Source organism: Centroberyx gerrardi, chromosome 13 (genome assembly GCF_048128805.1).
Source record: "Centroberyx gerrardi isolate f3 chromosome 13, fCenGer3.hap1.cur.20231027, whole genome shotgun sequence".
In the NCBI taxonomy this organism is placed as follows: domain Eukaryota; kingdom Metazoa; phylum Chordata; class Actinopteri; order Beryciformes; family Berycidae; genus Centroberyx; species Centroberyx gerrardi.
In genome coordinates this window covers 4,265,069-4,289,778 of record NC_136009.1, presented here as the reverse complement: position 1 = coordinate 4,289,778, position 24,710 = coordinate 4,265,069, and the positions used below count along the sequence as shown (strand labels likewise).

Sequence of the window (24,710 nt, the reverse complement as noted above, 5' to 3'; positions counted from 1 at the left end):
TAAAGTCTTGACTTGAGATCTTGTGTTTGTGTAAATGACTTAGATTGAAAGTGATGAGATTTGTTCCAGCAGACGACTGAATTTAAATTCTGTTTTCTGAATTTGTATGGAATGATTGAATTTATTGAAGTTGAAACTGATTCTAGAAATCAAACTCATGATGCTCTTACCAAGTTTTTATCCTATTAAAACCATATTGCATTGAAAAGTCCTAGATATTTAGTTTTCTTTAAGATATTAAATTGATACTGGACTCTTCATTTGTTCTGACTTGACTTGCTGTTCTACATTTAGACTTGAGACTTACTTCATCTCGAGCAAAGTTGACTTCACACCTCTGACATGAATTCATTTGTTTTTCCCCCTCTCTGCTTTGACAGCCATGGAAACATCACACACTACAATAACGTGAACGTGAGATTTCCCGTCCGTGTAAACACACACTGAACGCCTCGCAGCAGACACACACACACACACACACACACACACACACACACACACACACACACACACACACACATCGTATCTAGCACACGACCTTGGCTCGGGCTGTGTCTAATTCAGTCTCGCGTAGTTTTGAGGGCAGCACCGCGGGCTACGCTGCGCGCCCCGCTTCCCACCCACCACCCGCTTCCAAGAGATGACCCCGGGCTATCTGTCTGACAGCTAGCAATTAGAACTTCACCAGTAACTACCCCAGACCCTCATTAACAAGTAATTAAATCAAATCTATCAGGAATTATCCTTTAAACCTTGGAGGAATACCTAAAAGAAACGGCTGGAAAAGTGAGAACAAGAGAGGAAAGGCGAGGCTTGTTTCTTTTGTTCTGACACGCGTTTTCGTTTCGGCTAATTGTTTGCTAACTGTTTTTTTTTTAATGTGGATATGAGCGGTAGATTGTGTTTGACCTGTGAACGCGCTCACAGCTGAATTATTGATTCCCACAACTTTAGTACATGCTCGCTTAATTTTTAGAGCTTGTTAAAACAGCAGTGCATGTTTCTGACTCCGGGCTTTGTGAAGCCATTATTTCATAGGCAGAAGATAATTATTTTAAGAAAAAAAAAATACATCTTTGGTGGTGCTTCTGGTTGACTGGAGTGGAAAAAATACCGCATTGAGTGGTTTTTACACGACGACATATCAAACAAAAGCCATTTTCACAAACAAATTTCAAATTTTTATTCCAAAAGCAGCCTGTATTAGCTAGAGCCTTTACACATTCTATTTTAAAGTGAAACAACAGGGGAAAAAAAGAGATTAAAATCATCCATAATTTAAACATTCATTTCACAAAAATAACATCCATTTATTTATTCTCAAACATGTAACAAAAAGCTACAAAAATGACTGGAGAATCTATGCACAGGGTACAAAAGAAAACATTTAGAAAAATGAATGTGGGCGCTGTACAGTGGAAAGTGAATCTTTTGTAGTCTTCATGGTGGACACGACCTCAGTAGCTGACAAACCCCTCTTCTTCTTCTTCACCTTTGTTGGTTCACCATCAGGTAAATTTATATGTGAGATAGTCAAGGAAACTGGCTTTAGCAGAACATCACACATCACTATGAAACCAAACCCCTTCATTTTATCCCTGAAATGTCCTTAATTTCTCATTAGATAAACATTAATGATCCATTAAAAATAACATAGCTTTAATAAAGTAAGGTTAGTGTCATGGGTTTATAAGGGATTTATTCATGGGTTGATTCAGAGACACTGGAAATTAAGGGATTTTTCATGCCTTTTGTGCAGGTTTACAGGTTATTAATGAGTTATTAGTGGAAAAGTTCCTGTCTCCCTGAATTTTACATTAAATTAGAAAGTAAGCAGTCAAAATGAAGAGGGTGTTTAAGGTATTTTCCTCCATTAATAACTCCCTTAACTCATTTTAAGGGGATTTTGCATGAATTAAGGGGTGAATTCATGTAAATGAATGAAAATGTAAGGTTATTTTAAGGGATTACTGGTTCATAGAGTATCACAAAAGCATCGCAAAAAAATGAACTTCTCACAACTTGTGCCTTAGTGTGTTTTGATCCATCAAACACTAATCATTCATCTGGTTCTTCATCTACCTTTCCTGTAACTTTAGCTGCATGAAGCCTTTTGATGCATGACAGCAGTAAGACAACCATAGCTGCAAACAAAGACTATGTTATTACAATATAAAATAGATTTTTTTAACTAAGTTCTGCTTATTCCCCTGCTTAGACAACTATAAAAAGGGTTAGGGAAACTATAAGGTCTTTAAATGAAATGTAGCCTACTTGGTGGCTATTTTTGAGGAATAACTGCATTTAATTAATTAAATAAACGCCTAATATAGGCCTAATGAACGAGCAATGCAATGACGCAAGATCATATAATATCCTAATTAATAAAAGGCTATCATGTCATTTGGAAATATGGAGCAGCTTTAAGGCCTATTTGTCTGTGCTGTGTTTCTCTTCAAGCCTATGGAATTTCCCATTTCTCCAACTTAAAGTCGAGATGAAACGGCATTTCGAGAGTATCTAACTTCCGTATCGTGACGTATTTCCGAGTGAAACAGGAAAGACAGGCGGGACATAACGTTGGGAGGAATTTGATTTGAACGTTGAAAAGTGGGTGTGTCATAACACCCGAAGACACACCGAAGTACCATGCTGTTGCTAGCTAGCTAACTAATGAATCTTAGCCTCTTAGCTCTGTGCGCTAAAAGTTGAAGATTGATTGATGGGTGGATGTCATGATATTATTGGTTGAAATTAGTTACGGGCATGCTTACGTAAGCACACGGCATATTTTGTTTTACAGGAAGAAAACATGATTGAATTTTGATATAAGAATACAATGAAATTGATTTTTGGTATTTTTTTTGGCATATATTGTTAAATAGGTGCACAGTATGACCGGGGATGTGATCTAAAAGGGTTAAAAAGGCATTTTTCATTTCATCTCGTCTTTAAAGGCAAGTGCTTCTCTTAAAGGGAATGTGACTGACAATCCGCAAAAACATACTAAATGTCAGAAACCTGGCAACCCAGTGAGCAGGTGCAAGACAGCGGGAATTTAAATATTCTCTGCTGCACTGCCCACAAGTCAGAATATGAGCATCTTGTCTCTATATTCATTATTCATGGTATTCAAAATTCAAATTATTCAAAATAAGAGGTAGCAGGAAATGCGGGAATATGTATCATAAACAAATGAGTTTTATTTTCCTCCAAAAAAACAACAACCCTGAAAGTCTCACAGAAAAAACATGATTTGATCTGATGATTTGCTGATGAAGTGTAAAGGATATGACTCATAATCCAACTTCTGGGTAAGAATTCCTGTTAGTATGAACTCAGCGTTGTGTACATCTGGATGAAAGAGAGAGATCAGAGCCTTAGAAAACATCATCCATGCACGTCTTCATAGAATATCATAAGCTCTTATGTACAGGTGTTTTATATGTACAATGTTTATCTACTGGTGTCCATTAACCCAGAGGAACCCAGCAGGAATTAGTTTTTCATAGTTGTTCAAGTGTAAAATGAATTAAATTACTGTCAAATCTTTCAAAAATGTCTAGGAAAGTAATCACAATGGATGTTGCGAATTGAAATAAGCGTGTGTGTGTGTGTGTGTGTGTATCTTGTGTGAGATGGCATGCCGTACCAATGTTCTTGAGGAAGTATTCCCTACAGAGGTGCAGGTCATTGTCACAGGAAATCAGGATAATCTCTGGGAGGTTCTGCAACAAAAAAACAACGTTCATTTAGTTGTTATTGTTTAGTAAATAAAATTACTTTCTTTATATAACAAGATTGGTAGTAGTTTAACCCTTGGTTCACTATTTAGTGTGCCACCACGCTTATGCTAAATTGTTAGCATTTATAATAATAATAATAATCAGAGGTGTGACCAAGTCAATTTTGCTCGAGTCCCAAGTCAGTCTCAAGTCTTGAGGCACAAGTTTCAAGTCAAGTCCCAAGTCTAAATGTAGATTACCAAGTCAAGTCCAAGTCATTAATGTCAAGTCTCAAGTCTAAATGTAGAACAGCAAGTCAAGTCAGAACAAATCAAGAGTCCAGTATCAATTTAATATCTTAAAGAAAACTAAATATCTAGGACTTTTCAATGCAATATGGTTTTAATAGGATAAAAACTTGGTAAGAGCATCATGAGTTTGATTTCTAGAATCAGTTTCAACTTCAATAAATTCAATCATTCCATACAAATTCAGAAAACAGAATTTAAATTCAGTCGTCTGCTGGAACAAATCTCATCATTTTCAATCTGAGTCATTTACACAAACACAAGATCTCAAGTCAAGACTTTAGAAACCTTTTCAAGTCATCAAAGTACAAGTCAGAGTCAAGTCCCAAGTCACCAGAACCCAAGTCAAGTCAAGTCTCAAGTCTTCTCTTCATGCAGCAAGTCAAGTCTCAAGCTATTCAAACTGTGACTTCAGTCTGACTCAAGTCCCCACCTCTGATAATGATATATAATATGGCAATATGAAGACAATAAATATATATAAGCTTTTCCTTTCATATAAGAAAGTGTAGTAATTCTCTTGACCTTATTCTGTTTATGCTCCATGATCTTCCTGTAGGAGGGCTGTTTGGGCAGCAGCTTCCCTCCGGCGCTCTCCAGGATGGACTTCATGGTGCTGAGGCTGGGGCAGATCCCCGGGGTGAGGTAGAAATACTTCCCCTGTACGCCCATCCAGCATGGCACCGGGTGGGAGAGAGGGAGACGGGAAAAGAGAGACAGAGGAAAAAGTGAAAACAGGGAATTAGAGAAAGAGAGACAGAGAGAGAAAAGAATGGATGGGCACCGAAAGTGATCACATCTCAATCACACTACCAGAATAAAACACCTACCTAGAGATACAAAGTAAATAGAAATTCTATCTAGAGATACTACCTGAATAGAGATTCTATGTAGAGATACTACTAAAACAGAAGATTTACCTAGAGATACTACTTGAAGAGAGTGTTTCCTTTCTCTGGAAAACACACTAACCTTGAAGAGCGGTGCGCTGTGCGCTCTCTTTAGCGACTCCTCCAGACTGAAACCGAACAACACCTCGGCCTCCGCGTCCCTCAGCATGTAGGTCTGCTCATCTGGAATGAACACGCACACACACACACACACACATACACAGATGTTAGGGTGAAGACTGGGGCTGTAGATTATGTTGGTAAGCGAGTATTCTAATGAATATTTTAAGCACTTTATTGAAAAAATTAAGTAGGCTGCTATAGTCTGAGTAACTAAACATCAGAGCATTTTTCCCGTCTGTCATCTGCTGCACTATAAAATAAACTTAACAAGCTATGCCTGATAAAAACAAAATGAGAAACGAGAACAAGCAGGTACCTACTGAAATAAAGACAGTAAACCTCTTCATTTGGATTCATCGTTTCTGTTTCTTTTGAGTTTTTCTTTTGGAGTTTCAACCCTACCTCTTAGCAATACTTGCTCATCTCACACACACACACACACACACACACACACACACTTACCCACAAACTTCTGGCTCCTCCAGCTTTCCTCCAGCCAGTCTGGGGTGACGATGTGCTTGACAACAGACATGGCGGTCAGGAACTTGACGGTGCGGGTCACCTTGCCGGCCACCAGGTGGGTGATCTTCTGGCTGTTGTCCGCCACTTCACCGCCTAAAGCATGGAGCCTCTGGAGGGCATGATGGAGGGAGGCAGGGAGGGATGAAGAAAGACAGCACAAGTTTAGCTCATTAGGTAAATGATGGTAAATGATGCCACTGTTTGGGAAACTGTTGATATCATTTTAGAAACAATTAAACAGCTAAGTTAACAGTTAATGAATATACATTCCAAACTGATAGACGATGTGAAGGCCGCTACCAATACAGATATGAATGAAAAAACAAAAACAACAAAACTAAAGAGGCACTTAAAATGCCTTAATGTCCCACCATAACCACCACGATATATTAAACAGTTAAGAAGGTCCTTCATTAAGCTAATTAGTGCAATAATTAGCAAATATTTCAGTCAGCGTACTTGTCTTCACATAACACACGGGTAGTACTGTGAATTCCGTATCTTAAACAAAGAGTTATACTAGCTTCAAGAAAATCTGATTTTCCTCATTAATATGCAAATGTATGCAGCAAGGTGCTGCAAAATCTAATTAGATAATCTACTCTATAGGAGGAACCTGTGGTGTATGAAGTTTCTTACAGCTGCCACCATGACGACATCATATCCTGCCTACCATGCACCATAATGGAGGGACAGAAATATACAATAATGCAATTTAGGAACTGGTGCTTCAGTGAGTGAGAAGGTATGGATTTTACCTTTGTGTACTGCTGCACTTGTGTGGGCTCAAAGCCTGTAAAGATGACGTGAGGAGTGGACTCTGGTGGAAGCTTCTTATTGGGGGACTGGATCTCCTCAAGCCTGGAGAGAGAGAGAGATACACACACACACACACATTGAGAATCAGAGTTACAACAATTTTGGTGCTTTTACACAAATTGGAATGATTTCACCTATTTCTGATGTATTTCTTCTGAACCATTTCAAAAAGTAAGTAATCAAAATGTTTCCACAGCATGTATCCAGAGCAGACTTACTGACCTTGCCTTCTTGTTGGGAGGCTGGTTGTTGGAGTCAGTCAGCTTCTGCTTCTGGAGCAGCTGGAGGCTCTAAATACCATAAATAGAGATAGACATCGTTAGATCGATAAGTATCACTTTTTTACCAACACCGTTTGAGAATGCAAAATGTACACTGCCCGTCAAAAGTTTGGACACACCACATTTTTCTTCATTTTAGAATAACAGTAAAGCCATCAAAACTATGAAATAACACAAATGGAATTATGCAGTGACCAAAAAAGTGTTAAACAAATCAAAACTATCTTATATTTTAGACCCTTTAAAGTAGCCGCCCTTTGCCTTGGCTTTGGAAAGAAATTCATACATAGGATCAACTTCACTATATATATTTGTCGAAGAAACTAATTTCAAGAAGAGACTTTAGATCAAAATGGCTTTAAGATCATGAAAACATAGTACATTCAATCAGGTGTCCCCAAACTTTTGACGGGCAGTGTATGTATTCAGATAAGTTGGTTGATTGACAATTAATGACAAACTGTGGTGGAAAGCATGAGGCAGAGCCTTGGCCAACTCACCGCCAACGCTTCAGGAGCTACTTTGACAGGCGTTCGCCAAGCAGCTGAAAAGAAATAAAGAGAGAAAACTGAATAACCAAGGTCAGGACAGTTACACTAATACACATGCACACACACTAACTACAAGGCCTACACATGCACACACACTAAGGCATCACGATTAATTGGACAGTGATATATTGATGTTTAAAAATGCTACGCGCAGCACTATTAACTAATATCAAACTTAAAACCCTCTCATACTCCTTTGATTGTCATATAGATGTTTTTCAGTTTCATCTAATCTAATGAGAATATTGAATATTGATTGAATCGAAAATGAATTTAAACCCAGCCCTGCTGCACCCACACACACAGACACACACACACACTCAGTGTACATACCCAGCAGGTTGTGTACTAGCAGTGTGTTAGGCACCAGTGGTTCAGGGTGGTTGTAGTTGGAGTATCGGCTGTGCTGAATCTGTCTCAGAGCTTCGAAGTTTCCCAGCAGAATGTCGCACAGCCACTGGGCGTTTACACAGGGGATCTTCCACTCCTTGGCCTTCTCGTACTTTAGACCGCTGGGTCTAGAGGGAAATCAGCAAGACGACTGGGTTACTGCCACAGCACCTGGCCCTTCACAGTTCATTCTGCAAATCCCACTTTTGATACTTGTTCAAAAATAACAAACTCAAAAGGAACGTCATCTGTAAGCTTTGACACATTTCACATATTCAAATTAGGATATGATGTCCTCTGGCCCTCTTTTAAACCATGAAAAAAAACATGGCATCCACCCCTCACCACCATCCATCCCTCCCACGACTCATCCCTCCATCCCTGCCTCTTACTCTTTGCAGATGAGGACGGTGTTGCTGCGACAGAGGTATCCAGTGTATCTGGCACCAGCCAGGTAGGCCATCAGCTTCAGGTCGTCCCTGTCGGTGTCCACAAAGCCCGTCACCGATATAATCTGAGAGGGAAGAGATCGAGGAGAAAAATTTAAGTGGGAGAGAGAGGGGGATGACAGGCAGATGCCAGAAATATAAAAGAAATAGATATCAAACAGAGGTACAAGGAAATTGATTAAAATCATTTTGAAAGTTTTAAAAATGTTTTTCTCTACAAGTTTGCCCTTAGTCGGAACACTGCTGTGTTGAAACAAAGAGGGAAAGGACAGAGTGGAATAGTGCTGAAAGATACAATCTGGAATTTATTTTTTCTTCTTAACTTTGAGCATATTCACCTATGTTCTTAAAGAGTTTGACTTGAAAATGAAAAACAAAAGCTTCATGGAACTTTCTTAAGCCGTCAAAGTAGAAATATAGCTGTGTATGTAAACAAATTCATGTTTTAGCTCAGTTTCCATCAAAGTATTTTTATGTGAGTTACGATGTATTGAATTAGGAAACCTGAATCAAAACAGCAAAATTCAATAACATTTCCCTCAATATTGCAAATTTTTTAACACACTTTAAGCAGATTTGTTTTTGGTCTACAAAGACATTAAGCAATAAAAAGCGATGACAACTCATTTGGCATGATTGGTCAGATGAATGGTTAAGTTTCATTGCACAAGAATACTACAAATCAATTCTTGAAAGATTTTTTCTGGTGGATGTTTTTTTTTTACATTCAGGAGTCTGCTTTATTCACACCCAATTTGCCACATTTCAAAAGTTTGCGAAGAATTTGCTTGACAGATGGATGGAAACATAGCTATACACCATCAGTCCTTTTATCAAGAGCTCAGACAAATTTCAACATGAAAAACATGAAAGCCGACAGCGAGCGGCAGCGTTTGTGGGTGTTGAACCTACGTGCTGGGAGCAGGGTTTGGCTCCGGGCGGGAAGGCGAAGGGCAGGTGTAACGTCCGATGAGGAGGAACCATCCTCTTCTTCTTCAGTATGGTGTTGAGCCAGTGGGCCGTTATGCAGCGCTTCCCCTCTCTGAGCGCCTGGCGGGGAAAATACCACAGTGAACAACACGGAAATATCACACAGCAACTTCTGCACGGTATCTGCAGGCTTCAGGGGGCCAAATTTAACAGTTTAAGAGCTTTATCATGCTACCTGGAATTGGATTTAACAACCAAAAATAAGAAAAAAAAGAAAGCTGGCAAAAATGTACTATTTCCAATTGAACACAGCTGTCTGCATGTCTCCATGCACAAGTACGGCATTCTGTAGACCTAGTTGTAAATACGATGCACATTTTGCATATTATATACACTGCCTGTCAAAAGATTGGACACACCACATTTTTCTTTATTTTTAGCATTATACACATTTTAGAATAATAGTAAAAACATCAAAACTATGAAATAACACAAATGGAATTATGCAGTGACCAAGAAAGTGTTAAACAAATCAAAACTATCTTCTATTTTAGATTCTTTAAAGTAGCCGCCCTTTGCCTTGATGGAAAGGCAAAGGCTTTGGAAAGAAATTCATACATAAGATCAACTTCACTATTTATATTTGTCTAAGAAACACATTTCAAGCATTTAGCAGAAGCCTTTAGATCAAAATGGCTTTAAGATAATGAAAAACACATTCAATCAGGTGTCCCCAAACTTTTGACGGGCAGTGTATCTAACTATAAAGCGAGGAATCTCTGTCCGTGAGTGAGTGAGTGTCTGTGTGTGTGTCCGTCGCATATCTCGAGAACCGTTCATCCGATCGACTTCACACTTGGCAGGTGTATTGCTGGGGAGCCAAGGACGTGCAGTGTCGGATTTGGTACAAGTTGGACATGCGACACGTTCAATATTACTAAACTTTGAATAAACAAGCGGACAGCGCTCTGTGCAGCAGCGGGGCTCAAGCGGTATGGGCGCACGCAGTTCTTGAGAAAGCTGCACTACGGGCACGAGCGATATGGGCACGCGCGGGAGCGGTTCTCGAGAAAGCTGCACTACAGGCACGAGCGATATGGGCATGCGCGGGAGCGGTTCTCGAGAAAGCTGCACTACGGGCACGAGCGGTTCTCGAGAAAGCTGCACTACGGGCACGAGCACGCGCGGGAGCGGTTCTCGAGAAAGCTGCAAGCAGCAATCGGCCCGTTCCGGACAGGCACGTTTTGAACGGGCACTGCACTAGTTATCATCATACTATAAAGCAAGGAATCTCTGTCTGTCTGTATGTGTGTGTCCGTCGCATATCTCGAGAACCGTTCGTCCGATCGACTTCACACTTGGCGGGTGTATTGCTGGGGACCCAAGGACGTGCAGTGTCGGATTTGGTGCAATTTGGACACGCGACACGTTCAATATTAATAAACTTTGAATAAACAAGCGAACAGCGCTCTGTGCAGCAGCGGGGCGAACGGGCACTGCACTAGAGAATACAAATGTGCGGACTACGGACTCACGGACTGTTGTTTTTACGTAGTCTGACGTGGACTGAAGTGTTCAGCGTGAATATATGAATTTGCAAGGGTGCAAGGCTGCATAAAAGGTGCTAATGGGAAACACGTATATGTCGCCTGATGTCTTTTATCATCATAACTGTAGTCCAATGAGCTGTGGGAAATCGGTGTATGCAGACTCTCTCGAAGTCTGCATAGAGCCTCCCAAAAGTCACACAGAAAACACACACACACATCTTCTTCTTACCTGGACATACATGCTGCTGACCTGACTCTCACAGAGCAAGTGTGTGCAGCGGCTGGTCAGGGAGGGGTCAACAGCACCTCCACAGGCTTGGATGACCTGGGGGGAGAAGGAAAAAAAAAAACAATTAGACAAAACAAGTAAGCCGACACCACACAGGGAAAAAAGTTTTTCACGCTTGCACAAGTTTACACTGAAAACTATCCTGAATCCCTATACCGTTATTGAAATATTAGGTTTTTCATATACCAGTTCCGGCCAGTACTACGTAAAATGCATCACTTCCTGTGCCCCAGAGGATTTTTCCCAGGAAAGAGCTACAAGACACCAGCTGTTTAGAACAGCAAATGGAAAAGCTTTCATGAATTGGATATAGGCTGAATCACTGTTGTGTTATATCAGTCAGTGATGGAGAGTAGCAAAACAGACATTTATGTATGTGAGAATATCACCGATTAGCCTACTTAACTAATATTACACCAAATTGTGACAAGGACTGTTCCTTTTCCCTCTCTTGTAACTACTTCTTTGAATTTTTTTGAAAAGACTGCATTTCTAATATAGAAAAAACAAGAAACTAATTATATTGTAGGCGATTTGCTAGTCTCTACTCGCACCAAATATCCTTGGGTCTGTTTCCTCAACGCAGCAACTCAGTGAAATTATAGACTGATGTTCTATCTGCTGGCTAGCATCCACTCCAAGTATGATATTCAGATTTGAAGGTCTAATAGTTCCCTTTGACTCACAGTTGTACAATACCATCATTATTATTATAATAATCAATCAGAACACAAGCTCCTAGTCATTTATAACAGGAGATTATGATTTTCCTGCTTTTCTGTGTTCCTGACCGCGTCCCTGAGTAATTGTCTTACCCTCTTCCATGTGGCGAGGAGTTGTTTGTCAGCCATCTGTTCTGGGTAGTCAGCGATAGCGAACACACAGCCCAGCAGGAAGCCATCCTGTGGGACTGAAAACAAAACAAAAAAAAACACAGAGAGAAGTAAGTTACAACAGGGGATCTGCAGGTTTCAGAAAGCCACATTTAAGAGTTTTTAATGCTACCTGGAATTGAGTTTAAAACCAATTTAACAACTAAAATAAAGAATGAAAGCCGTCTAAAGAATCAAAGTCATATCTAGGGAAAAAATCTTATCAGATGGGATCCATGGTCTAATGTGAATCTTTTTGGGGGTCGTGAAGTTGATGTTTGGCAGGTTTTTTATTTAGTTTACCTTTGTAGGTGAGCAAGAAGTTTTGCACATTGCCTGGAAATGATGAAACACCTTTTCCATTCTGATACAACCTATAATTGTACTCACTTTCTTGGCCCGGCTCGTGGCCGAACAGTTGAGAGTTCTGCGGAGGCTGCTGGAGCTGAGGCTGCAGCGACGTCTGCTGCTGCTGCTGCTGCTGCATGGCCTGCTGGTTCTGATGCTGCAAAGCCTGCTGCTGTTGATTCTGCAGATGTTGCTGTTGCTGCATCTGCTGTATATGTTGCTGCTGCATTTGCTGCTGCTGAAGGAAATGTTGCTGCTGTTGCTGCAGATGTTGCTGGTGTAACTGTTGTTGCTGCTGTTGATTTTGCTGTTGCTGTTGCTGTTGCTGTTGTAGCATTTGCAGGCGTTGTTGCTGCTGGAATTGCTGAAGCTGTTGCTGCAGCGCCTGTTGCTGCTGCAGTTGCTGCAATCCGGGCCGTAAGAGCTGCTGGGGGCGTAGCTGCTGCTGGGAGAATCCATGTTGCTGTTGTTGTTGTTGTTGCTGCTGCTGCTGCTGCTGCTGCTGCTGTTGTTGTTGCGTAAACAACTGTTGTTGGTGCATTTGCTGCTGTTGTTGCAGGAACTGTTGCTGCTGTTGGGGCAACTGTGGGAACCCTTGTTGTGCAACCTGCGATTGTTGCTGTTGATGTTGTTGTTGTTGTTGTTGTTGTTGTTGATGATGTAGCTGCATCATCTGATGCTGCTGCTGGAGGTGCATCATGGGATGCTGCTGTTGCTGTGGCATCTGTTGGTGCTGCTGTTGCTGGGTAGCCTGGTGTGACTGTTGCTGCTGTTGTAACAACTGTTGCTGCTGCTCGGCTGTAAGGGGCTGGCTGGGCAGTTTTGATTGGTTGAAGAGGAGAGGATTGTTACTGTTGGGGGTTGGAGCTTGGCTCTGATTGGTCTGCTGGTCCAATGGCTTTGTCTGATTGGTTGTCAGATTCTGGATGATCTGGGAGGTTGGAGAAAACAGAAAATTAAAATAAGAAACTAGAAAATAACGCCATGATATAACTTTAGCTTGGTGTTCCCACAGGGAAACACTGCAACAATTTACTTGTGGCTCCATTGCAGCAATTCCAGGGTTGTGAACCACTTCAGTAAGCCGTAGACTACTGGTAGTATTTCTTACGTGTGCAACGTTAGCAGGCCGGTTGGCCGGCTGCATCTCGGAATTGTTGGTGATGTTCCGAAGGGTTCTAGCAGCCGGGCTCCACCCAGGGATGCCCTCTGGTCCCGATACACCTCCTAAAAAGCAGAAAGAGGAGGACAAGAAAGATTAGCCTTATTTAGCCTAGAAAATGAGAGTACTGACAACCCTGGCATTTAACATATGTTCTGGATGTTCTTACTGTATTCAGATAGAGCTAAAACACATAAAGAACCATGAATAAATGCACCCAAGGTGTGCCTAATTTATGACCACCCAAACTAACCCCAGAGGTGATCAGAGACTACATTAATAACAAAGTGTAAATGCAAAAGCATCTTCAATCCACATATAAGTATGTAAACGGAAGTAAACATTTGTATGCAGATTAAACTAGGAAGTGCCTGCAAAGCAAAGAGATCCAGGCAGCTCAGATGCCTCAAAACAAGGTAGGAGTACTGAAAACAGCAGTTTACCAAAACAGGATGTTTTGTTCTGATGAAACTACTAATAGTAAATGACATTAACTGCTTGAAACTACATTATAGTTGTTGCCGAAGACAACATCTACTTCATCTCTATAAATACTGTTCAATGTGAGTTAACAATGTGATGCAATTTATTACATTAACAGGTTCTATTACATTTTTGACCCATTTAGAGGTCATTTGTATTTCATTTTCACAAGTTATTACATTCTCTGGCAGCTATTACATTATCAGCATTATCACATTATCATTATCTAGTACTACAAACTTTGCCCCAGAATCTGTACTCGTTTGTGGTCATCTCATTTAAAATCAAAGTATCTCCAAATGAAAGATGATGATCTACTTTTAGGAACTGAAACAACGTTTTCAGGACTTCCCTCTCTAACGTTGGGCTGATCAGTTCTTTCCCACTTTGCACGTCACTACTTTTCTGCAAAAGATGCTGTATGTCAGGTTTCTCTTCTGCTTCCCCATCTTAACTTTCGTTCTGGTCACACGGTGCATGTTGGACATTCAAAGATAGCGAATGATCACATGTAACGGAAGCACTTGATATACCACACTGGGACTTTCAGGAGAATAATATTATATTATTATTATCATCATTAATAGAAAATATATCAAAAACTCGCCAAATTACACGATTATTCATCATGGAAACGTAAAATTGCAATATTGTAGCCCTAGGGTAGATGTAAATGAACATGAACGCAAGCACATAGGCCTTCCAGACACACTGACCTTGCTGTGTGGTTGGACCCAGGGCAGCTGCACCAGAACGACCATCAGCTGGCACCGGCCCTCCACTGCCGGGCACCGGCGGCACGGTGGCACACAGGTTGATTAGCCCGCTGCCCGAGGACGATACGGGGTCTTTGCTGCCAGTCGGCGCGCCCCGCCGTCTGGCCGTGCCGGTCGCCACGGCGGCGGGCGGCGTGACGACTTCAGCCGGCGTCCAGTTGAGGTTCCGCCCCTCCTTCTCCGTGGAGGAGTCGTCATCAGAGTCGTCGAACATGCGCTCGCTGCGGCGCTCGGGTTTGCGCGAGGAGGGCGGGGAGACGGAGTTCAGTCTTTTGGGTCCCGGGCGTCTGTGGGGGCTGGAGGGGGAGTCGTCGCCAGAGGAGGCGCCGCTGGACGGCCGCGAGCGCCGCGGGCTGTAGCTGCCGTCCGAATGGGAGCGCTGGTCGTATAACTCCTCTTCGCTCTCATCCTCTTCCTCAGGCTCGATGTAGGTGAGACGGGGGTGATAGAGTGTCTCTTCCTTCCTAGTCTTGTCTTTAAAAGGTGAGAAGCGAAAAGTCATGTTTCAGAGATGGAAAATCTATGATCAACAAAGATGATGGGCCCAATTCAGACCTCGACTTGGGCGATGTTGGTGTAGTTCTTAATGGTAATGAGCAAACACACCAATTATTTTCTATACAAACACACCAATGTGCAATATAGGGCTGCACGATATTGGAAAAAACTGACATTGCAATATTTTTTTTTTCTGCGATATATATTGCGATATGAAAAAAATACAGGAATTTTCACCAAATGACTTGAATAGCTCTATCAAGCCTTGCCCCTTTAAGAAGGTGGCCTTGTGGGTAACCTGCGCGGGTGACGTAGTAGGAAGTGAGTGTGTTTTTAGCCGCAGCCAGAGTGAGTTGCAGGATGCTAAGTGAGTAAAGTTACCATAGTTAGCGGGAAAAGAGCTTAGAACGTCACCGAGAGGCCGTGCATTATGTTCGCTGCTATACTGAAATAAAGTGCCAGTTCTCCACTGCAGAGTTGGTCCGGACTCTTAGTAAAAAGCTTGTTACCAGCTACGAGCCAGGCTAAGCTAAAATAGGCTAGCACAACACCAGAGGCTTCCCAACTACGGTTCGGAGCCGCGAAAGCTGGAAAGGTAACATACGCTACTCTTACAACAAACCCTTAAATCGGAGTAAATTATGTTATATCAGACAGACAGTTATATCAAGTAGACGTGTTTTAATGCAATGAGTAATGCAACTGGAGTGTCTTGTCAGTGAGTTGAGTACAAAGCAGTTTAAGAAACGCATCTTTTGATTAAAAAAAGTTTTTGCTATAAAAATACGTATTTTTTGAAAGCATTTCAGACTTTGTAAAGTATATTTTATGATTTTACTGAATTCATGTCCAATGGTCAAGTTTCAATCCTTGTGCCCAATTGTCACAAAACAAAACAAATAAATGAATGAAATAAAAAAGGTGCACAGTATTTATAGGCAACGCCCTAGCAGAAAGACAAGGGAGAAAAGTCCATGGTCTAATTTTCCACCATACTGATGGGAAGGACAAAGAATAAAGGATTTGAATAAACCTGTACACGAGTGAAGGCATGACCAAAATCCTCAGTGAGCAAATCAGATAGATTTTATTATTAGATAAAATACCACTTAAATTTACCTTTGACTGAGTCTGTGATCCAGTCTGGGGTGACGATCTTGATGCCAGGGTGTTTTAGGGCACACTCAAACTTGGCCTGGAGGGGAAAAAACAAAGACACACCATATATTTAAAAAGGTCCATTAGGAATTTTTTCAAGACAACCAGCCTAAAAAGTAAAATGAAAAACAACATTCAATATTCAAAAAGTTGCAAAATAACTTTTAACATACACTGATTGTATCAAACACTGGGACAACCTGCTCTTTCCAAACAGACTGACTAGGTGCTATGATACTTTATTGATTTCACTTAAATTAAATTCATTAAATTCACTTCAGTCTTGAAGGGGAGATACTGTACAGTTGAAGGCGAGGAGACAGACTGAAGAAGGATTTTTAAGCCTTGAGATAACTGAGATATGGTGCCAACTAGTGCTGATAATTTACATGATTTCTTCTGAAGAATAATCATTGTTGTATCCCTAACTAAAGTGATTATACATCAGCACGCGGTCTTGAGTGATGTTTTGTCAGTGCTAAAATATTTATAATTCAGACAGACTTCTAGCCTTGTAGGAGGCCGCTGCCTGACAGGCCTCGCTGAGGGAACAAAAGTAGAAGTAGAAAGAAAGCAACATCGTTTCCAGGTAAACATTGTTAATAATAACCGTGCTCAAAAACAGACTAAACTAGCCCTCGCCACCACTTTCACTGACTGAAAACAAGTTAAAATTGAGGAGAGAGGGCTTCACCCGCTGCCTCTTGGGAATGGTGTATGAGCTGTCAGGCTATGTGTGTGTGTGTGTGTGTGTGTGTGTCTCTTTTCCTCCGCTGACTCGGCTAAGCATTGGCCAACGCCTCTTATTCAGTGATTTTGTTGTTTTGGCTAATGGCTACACTGCAAAAGCGAAATGTTGTTTTGAAAAAAAAACTCACATCGGTACTGACAACCCATCGACGATGTCACACGGCATCGTACACTGGCACAACCCTAGTACCAACTCAGTTAGCATGATAACATATAGCAGAACCTCAAATTCCCAAAGGGCAAGTGCAGCAATCAGTGTGGTAAACAAAAGTGTGGGTACAGAGCCTGGAAGATTATAATGGGCCCCAACAGTATTGTGGCGATACTGTAGTGTCTTTTTGGAGATTTGCCTGAACACAAGTCACACAAGTTTAGCTTTGAATTAGGAAAACTTGCTTTGTTTTGTGTGTTCCCCGAGACAAAGCCTGAAAAGCCCTCAGTTAAGACAAGCCCTTCACTCTGCATCCCTACTGGGGAATACTGACAGCCATAAAACACAGGAAGACTTTTCCTGCAATAACCATCATGAGGGTTGACTGCTGCACTCAAGCCATAAAGTAACCCAGACAACAGTAAGACCTCACCCACAGTCAGTAGACTAACACCAACAGAGACAAAATCCAAAAAAGTACCAATCTCGAGGATTAAGTGCAGGTGAAGTACACTAGCTATAAATATGAAATCAGCGATGATGACAAACACAAATAAATTCATAAAAGAAATTCTTATCAATAATATGCATAGAGATATAGGTAAAAGGGGTCCTTGGTACAATTAAGGCATCCACTTACCCCCTTTGGTTCCTTCACCACTAGGTGGGTGACCTTCTTATTGAGGTTAAGCTGACATTCCCCTCCATAGAAGGTTATGTAAGCCCACAAGGCGTTGAGATCATCTGGAAGCTACACACACACACACACACACACACACACACAAAATACTGAGCTTAGATTGCTGGATTGGTCATCTGCATCCAAAGATCTCAGAACACACATCAACAAAACGTTAAAAAAAAAAGTTTGTACTGTGGCCCTGATTTAAAATTCCATGAATTTCAATAACTAAAGCGTTTCCATGACTTAAAACTGTTCCTTCCTGGTTTGTTAATGTTGTTTTTCAGTCTGGTTTCCACTCCAGTTGGGCTGAAAACCATCTAACCATCTGCAGTGAATGTGTGAAACAAGTTGGAAAATACATTCTGGTATCTGGTTCCTGTGAAGTGACCCACTTGTAAAATTCCAGGATATTCCCTGACTTCCTCCATTAATTCCCTTACTTTCCCTGTCGGGAATGCACCGCTCTAAATTCCATGATATTTCAGAAATTCAATGACCAATGGTAACCCTGGAAAATGATACATTTATAGCTTTGTTGACAGTTTAGCTCTCTCTCTCTCTCACACACACACACACACACACAAACTTACCCTGGGAAGACAAGCTGTCACCCCAAAGAATATCTGGCCTGACTCTGGGGAGAATCCAGTAACTCTGCAGTGTGACTGGTTATGGAAAAACACCACAACAACAAAACATAACTGCTCTCTTTACCCAATTTGGGTGACCTTTATGTTTTTTTAATTGAATCAAAGATTTACATAATATTTACTTTATGGGTTAAGTAACTCTAGGGCCAATGAATCCCCTGCAAACCTGTTGTATAATTAAAAAAATTTCCTGACAATTTGTAGGTGCTTAGCAGAGGACAAAAAAAAGCAGAAAAGCATTCACTGTTTGCTGTCATTAACACCCTTTAATATAAGGGGTTTCTACCATAACATCAGTTTATATTAAACCATTTCAGTTGGAGGTAATTTGGGCTTCATGATGGAAGGATACGGTAACAGGTCTCCGCATCGGACCGACAGGACCACCCAAGACGGCTGGAAAAATGAAGAGAACAATGTGTTAAAGTTTGATATTCACTGTTCTTGTACATTGTGTTGCTATGAATTAATTTATGCTAAGTTATGTTTACTGTTTGACCAACGCTGAAAATATGCTGTTGGTCAAAATCAGACACATGGTCAGCAGCAAAGTACATCATTAAGAAAATGAACGCAATTATTACTTCCCACCTCACGTGCATAACATTAGTCATTAGTAATTAGGCCTTGAGCCATTTGGAATCCCAGGCTAACTGAGGTTTTCAGAAAGCCGAATTTAATACATTTTAACACCTTATTAATGCTACCTGGAATTGAATTTAAGACCAATTTCAAATTGAATTTTGAAATTGGTTTGAATGAAAATTGCTATTTTTGACTGAACATAGTGAAATTACAAATGGGCAGAATAAGAAAAAAGGAAATGAATTAAGGGACATGAAGTCTAGTTCTGTTTAGTAAAGCACATAAGATGCATATTGTACTACTAACCCTGTTCCTGATTAATCTAAGAGTGGATAAGCAGCACAAAGAAACCTGTCATTACATACTGATTTTGATCAGTGCTCAACATGACTTTTTAGGGTCTTAAATGTAGGTGATTTAAGACTTTAAGGACCTGTTGATACCCTGGATGCCAATTGAGAGTAGGGTTTCCCCCTATATTCATTCAGTACCAGCAGCACTCCACTTGAGGGAATAAGACCAGGAGCAAACCAGATTCCCAGAAGTGAACTTACCGACATCCCCCACCAAAAACCACTTTATGGAGAAGAAAGCAACCACTGTCCTGTGGTATACCTCTTACCTTGACAACAGGCAGGTCAAAAACCTCTCGTGACTCGCCCACCTCGGGGTTGTCGCCGTCCTCTGCAATGATGTGAGTGGCCAGGGCATTATAGGAAACCTCCTTGCCTTTCCCCGCTTTCAGCAGCTGCACCACCTGGGATACCAGCAGAGGATTAGCATGAAATTCAACTACAGTCCAGACTAACTATATTGATGACAGTTACTTTAATTACAATGTGCTTTTTAGTCAAATGCCAGCGTCAAAGTTCTCTATAACATTCTTCACCACCTCTAAGAGTTGCTTTGATAGCGCTTTCTCTGAAATTTTGGAGATAAAAGACATCCAGAGAAAAAGCACCATAACACAGTAATGACACGAGGGACTACACAGTTCTCAGTAATAAAATGAAATAAATAAGTGATCAGATATTGGAAAGAGCACGGCAATAACACTGGGCTTTAAGACGAGATTTAAAGACACAGAAAGGTTCAGCAGATCTATTACTGATGGGAAGACTGTTTCAGAGTCTAGGAGGCATTACAGCAAAGGCTTAATTGCAACTTGATTTTATCTACAACAGCCTAAAGTCCTTGGACAGAGACCCTAACGGGCCTTGAAGGGTGATAAGGACTTAGCAAATGCATAATAAAAAAAAATAAAATAGGCGCCAGACCATGTCAAGTCTTGTATGCAATAAATAAATCTTTAAAATGAATTCCAAGATTTGCTTGCAACCCTGCCGAGAGACCTGTAGCAGTACAATGTAGGCTACATGATGTGACTTACATTTACTTATGACATGCAAAATTTTTTCTAGTATTGCAAAAAGACTGATCCAACTGCAAAAAGACTGAACCAACTTCCCAAAATTGTTAAAAACACTCAGGTAGGTTCTTAGTTTGTCGCTCAGAGGTTTAACTAGATCAACGATAACTCTTAAGTTTGTAGATACGTGTTTGAAGTTAAAGAAACAGGAGAAAGCTGAATTTATCTAGAGATGTGTTCAGGGCCAACAAGTACTTCCAAGTATTTTCCAGTATTTTGTTCAAACTGAGCTGAAGTTTTGGGACATCCAGTCCATAACATAAGCTACACAGTCATGTTACATAGCCAAGTAATCAAAATTGTTTGCCATAACGGTAAGATACAGCTGAGTGTCATTTGCACAGCAATGAAAAGAGATGCTATGCCAATGAACAATATGACCCAGAAGCAGCAAACAAACAGAGAACAAAATTGGCCCAAGAAGTGCGCCTTGAGGAACACCACAAGGTAATCAATGAGGCTGAAAAAAGCAATCACCAATGATTTTAAACCAAATTCTTTATTGGACAAGGTCAAGTAAAATGAAAGCCAGTCCACAAAATTTCAAGAGATACCAACCCACCACTGCCTCCATCTATTGATAAGAAAAGCACTGATGGTGTCAAATGCTGCAGCACTACAACAGGACACTTAAGTTGCCCAAATCTGTACTCAACACATCATTTATACTCATGAGAAATATGTTTCAGTAAAATGATATTGACAGCCTGAGATTTTTCAATTTCTAACCCCTATTTCTAGAACCTGCTTTGCCACATCATTTCAGTACAGTTGTGATTCGGAAAACCAGAATCTGTATCGCAAGCCTGATTTGAATTTGCCATCCCTAGAAATCAGTATAGTGCCTCCGCAAATCCAGATAAGAGCAAGAGACATCAACAAGAGAAACATGCAGGGTAATCTTAGATCTAATACCATCAACCTCAGGATTAAAATGGATAAAGTCTTTCCACAGAGGGAGGAGTAGAAAGGCCAGTAAGAGTGGGGCTCACAAGACTGTCAACTGCACTGGATACAAAACTGGAGTTATGCTGATTGGCATAAGATAAGAAAATGACTAGAATAAAATAGAATAGAATAGAATAGCAAATATGTGCTTGTGTGGGTTGGGGGACGGAGGCTTGAGCTCAGTGTTCAACAAAATGTTACATTTCTAGTGCAATAGCTCTGTATGAACAGCTATCTAATCTATTCATTTCATTTGAGCGACTCAAGGCGACTTTTGGATCACTCGACAACGATGTTGCATTTCAATCAGCGTTGAATTACATTTCTAACGGTTTAAACGGCTATGCTGATTTATGCAACACCTATGCTTAATAGTCGATTCTTAAAACATACAATAAAAACAAGCCCAGAGAGAGGTACGACTGGGAGTCACTATTTGGCAGGAAGTACAGCTCTGTGCCACAGGTCTCCAGTACCAGAGGCTGAAATAGCGGCAATACATGCGCAGTAGCGGGCGCCTAATTGAGCAAAGTGTAGATAGTCACAGGTTGATGCAGAATGACAGTGTTCCATGTACTCCTAGGCATTTCACTGCATCACAGAACAGCGAAATACTAATGACTGGGTTGTTGGAGGTGTAAATGCTGACAGAAAGCAAGATAATAAACGCTAGCTGGATAGCTTACTGAGCCCCTGACGGATAAACTGCAGTGCAGGCTATAAGCTAACAGTTAGCCATCTGTCTCAACTGCGAAACTAACAGCTAATGCTAGCTGGCTGTATACAAAAAAGTGCAATGCTAAGTAGCATTCATATTAGATATTCACCGTAAGTCCACTCGTATCATAAAAGATATCTCGCAAATAACTTGACAACATAACGTGCAATGCAAATAACTGCCAGGACACCAGTTCACATCGCTAGCTAGGGAGCGAGCCCAATAATGTTTCCCATTTAGCACGTTAGCCAGTTGGCTAGTTAGCTTCTCCAGCAGCAACTTATTTACTTTGAATGATGCTAGCTAGCTAGTTAGCATGCTAGCAACCTAGCAAGAAGCTAACGTCCATAGCCTCACCTTTTGGTCAATGTCCCCAACCACGTAGAATTTGACATCTTTGAAAAGTTCATCGGGGACCTTTGGTTCTTCGTCAGACATGATTGTCCATGAATGTTACACGATTATGTATTCAAAAAAACAGTCAAAAGCGCAAAAGAGTTAAGTATCTGTCTGCCTGCAGCTGGTTTGTACAGTCAACCGGAGAGCCGACTCTAGCGCCAAATCGCTGAGCGCGCCTTGGACTACAGCATTATGAAATAAGGGGGGGTGTAATACTTTAATTTATGTATATTACTGTATTTTTTAACTCTCTAATGGCCCATATCGCTTAATTTGGTACTTTGCACATAACTTTTTATCAAAATAATGAATCTTGAGAATGTACACGTGCTTAAACGTATAAATACTTTTTCTGAGAGATATGGAATCCCCCTATGATGTGAAACCTAATGTTTGTATGAGGAAGAGTGTAGAAACGTGTAACCTAGATTATCACAAGCAGACACTGAGATGACGACATATAATTTCATGTAATTTGTAAAATACCATAAAGTTATACTAATACGAAATTTAACTCTAGTAAAACTATTGAATACTTTGTATATCTTCGTTATTTAAGTGGACCTATCCAGATAAAAGTCATTTTTGAAGGTCAAAACTCTACTTAATCTGTTACTGTCAGAATGTCATTCTACATGACATTCTTGTATTTCAGTGTTTGGGAGCATTCAATCTTCGCTAAACGTTAAATGGCAATGACTGCAGAGTTTACCACGTTTTGAATGCAAAATATGACTGCAGTTCAGATTATTATATATCGTTGCTCTTCAGCCCCGTTCATAGCCCACTTGATGTTTACTAAAAAGAAAAAAATCACTTTGAATTTCTAGAAATATAGTGAAATGGACTGTCTCACTCATCTGTTGATGGCACATTAAGTTAAGTTATACCTAGTGCTGGTGAATGAGAAAGCAATGACTGCATGAACATATAATATCTACACAGACTGTCATCCTCTTTCAGTGCAACGTGGAAAAAGGGGACGGGGCATTTGCTACTAGGGCTCCTAAATTGTGGAATAATTTACCATTAAAACTCCATACAGCTACTTCCATATCTTCGCATTGTGATGTTGTTGACAATGTGTTGTGTGATGCAGTGGCTTGGAGCCCAAGACAAGTTTCCCTGCGGGACAATAAAGTATATCTTATCTTATCTTATATTTTAAACGTAAACCAAACCACATATTTTTAAACAAGCTTTTGATTGATGTTTATTCTATTTTTTTTTTTTCATCATTTTATTTTAGCTTATTTTATTTTTTATTTTATCAGTTATTTTACATTGTTTCCTTGTCACGGTCTAAGCACTTTGTAACCATGTTAAGAAAAGTGCTATAAAGTTATTGTTATTATTATTGTTATATATAGACTAGACTGGACTATAGACTAGACCAGTGATTCTCAACCTTTTTCACATCAAGGACCCCTAATTTAGTCCACATTAGAGCCACAAACCCTCTAAGGGTCTCTAAGACGCAAATCTGAGAATATTTTTATTGTTAGATATGATTTTGTCCAGAATTCCATGACTATCTGTATTGTAGGTAGAGAGATAACAGTGAAACTATGATCAAAATAGTCAATCTTCTACATTCTCTAATTGTGTTCACTTCTTGTTAATGAAATAATGCTGAAGTTTAACAATTCATCAATTTGCTGGGGACCCTGCAACTCTGAAAAACTTCAAGACCGATGGAAATTGGCCTTACATTTGTTGGACAGGTAAGCAACCTATGATGTAGCGTTAGGCCTACATAACATAGCCTACGTTAGCTCCAGTGTTTCCCCTATAATTCCCTTATAAATGTAGCTCTTTGTCACTTCAATCATGTCTTGGCAGAAATACTCTTGATTGAAAAAAATCTTGAGCATTTTCAGCAGCGGCGCCACTAGTGAATGCCTATAGAAACACTAGGCCTATATAAAACAATATAGAAAACACCACCACAGTAGGGGAAACACTGGTGGCTCGCCACAGCTTCGCTGCGCATTAATGAATATCTGTCAAGCAATATGCTAACAAACAACCTGTTGCTAGTAAGCGGCTAAAGGGTATTGGTTGAAGTTTGTTAGAGTTAGCTACAGCTTAAGCTAGACTTCTGGGTTAGATGATAGCATAGCATAACTAGCTACTAGCTACTGATTCCATCTTTTACTAGACTTGCTGTATAATATTTCTGTAACTCTGTGGTATTTTCTAAACATTTACAGCAGTTTGCAATGAGATATGTTATCTCTTCACTTTACATTTCTAAACTGTGAAGCTACT

General features: G+C 40.4%; 1 protein-coding gene across 1 annotated transcript; it reads right to left on the bottom strand.

Annotated features, from left to right (window-relative positions):
* Positions 1-1,201: 1,201 nt before the first annotated feature.
* paxip1 (PAX interacting (with transcription-activation domain) protein 1) lies at positions 1,202-22,585 on the bottom strand. Its single transcript, XM_071909687.2, has 23 exons — positions 22,398-22,585; positions 19,568-19,702; positions 18,713-18,756; positions 18,301-18,364; positions 17,666-17,776; positions 16,086-16,161; positions 14,409-14,942; positions 13,159-13,274; positions 12,090-12,978; positions 11,643-11,737; positions 10,768-10,863; positions 8,971-9,108; positions 8,002-8,123; positions 7,553-7,737; positions 7,169-7,212; positions 6,610-6,677; positions 6,327-6,429; positions 5,509-5,677; positions 5,006-5,106; positions 4,559-4,693; positions 3,653-3,728; positions 3,282-3,354; positions 1,202-1,512 (listed from the first exon to the last, which is right to left on the bottom strand). The coding sequence occupies exons 1-23, from the start codon at positions 22,476-22,478 to the stop codon at positions 1,509-1,511; spliced, it is 3,459 nt and encodes a 1,152-aa protein (XP_071765788.2). The 5' UTR covers positions 22,479-22,585; the 3' UTR covers positions 1,202-1,508.
* Positions 22,586-24,710: the final 2,125 nt, after the last annotated feature.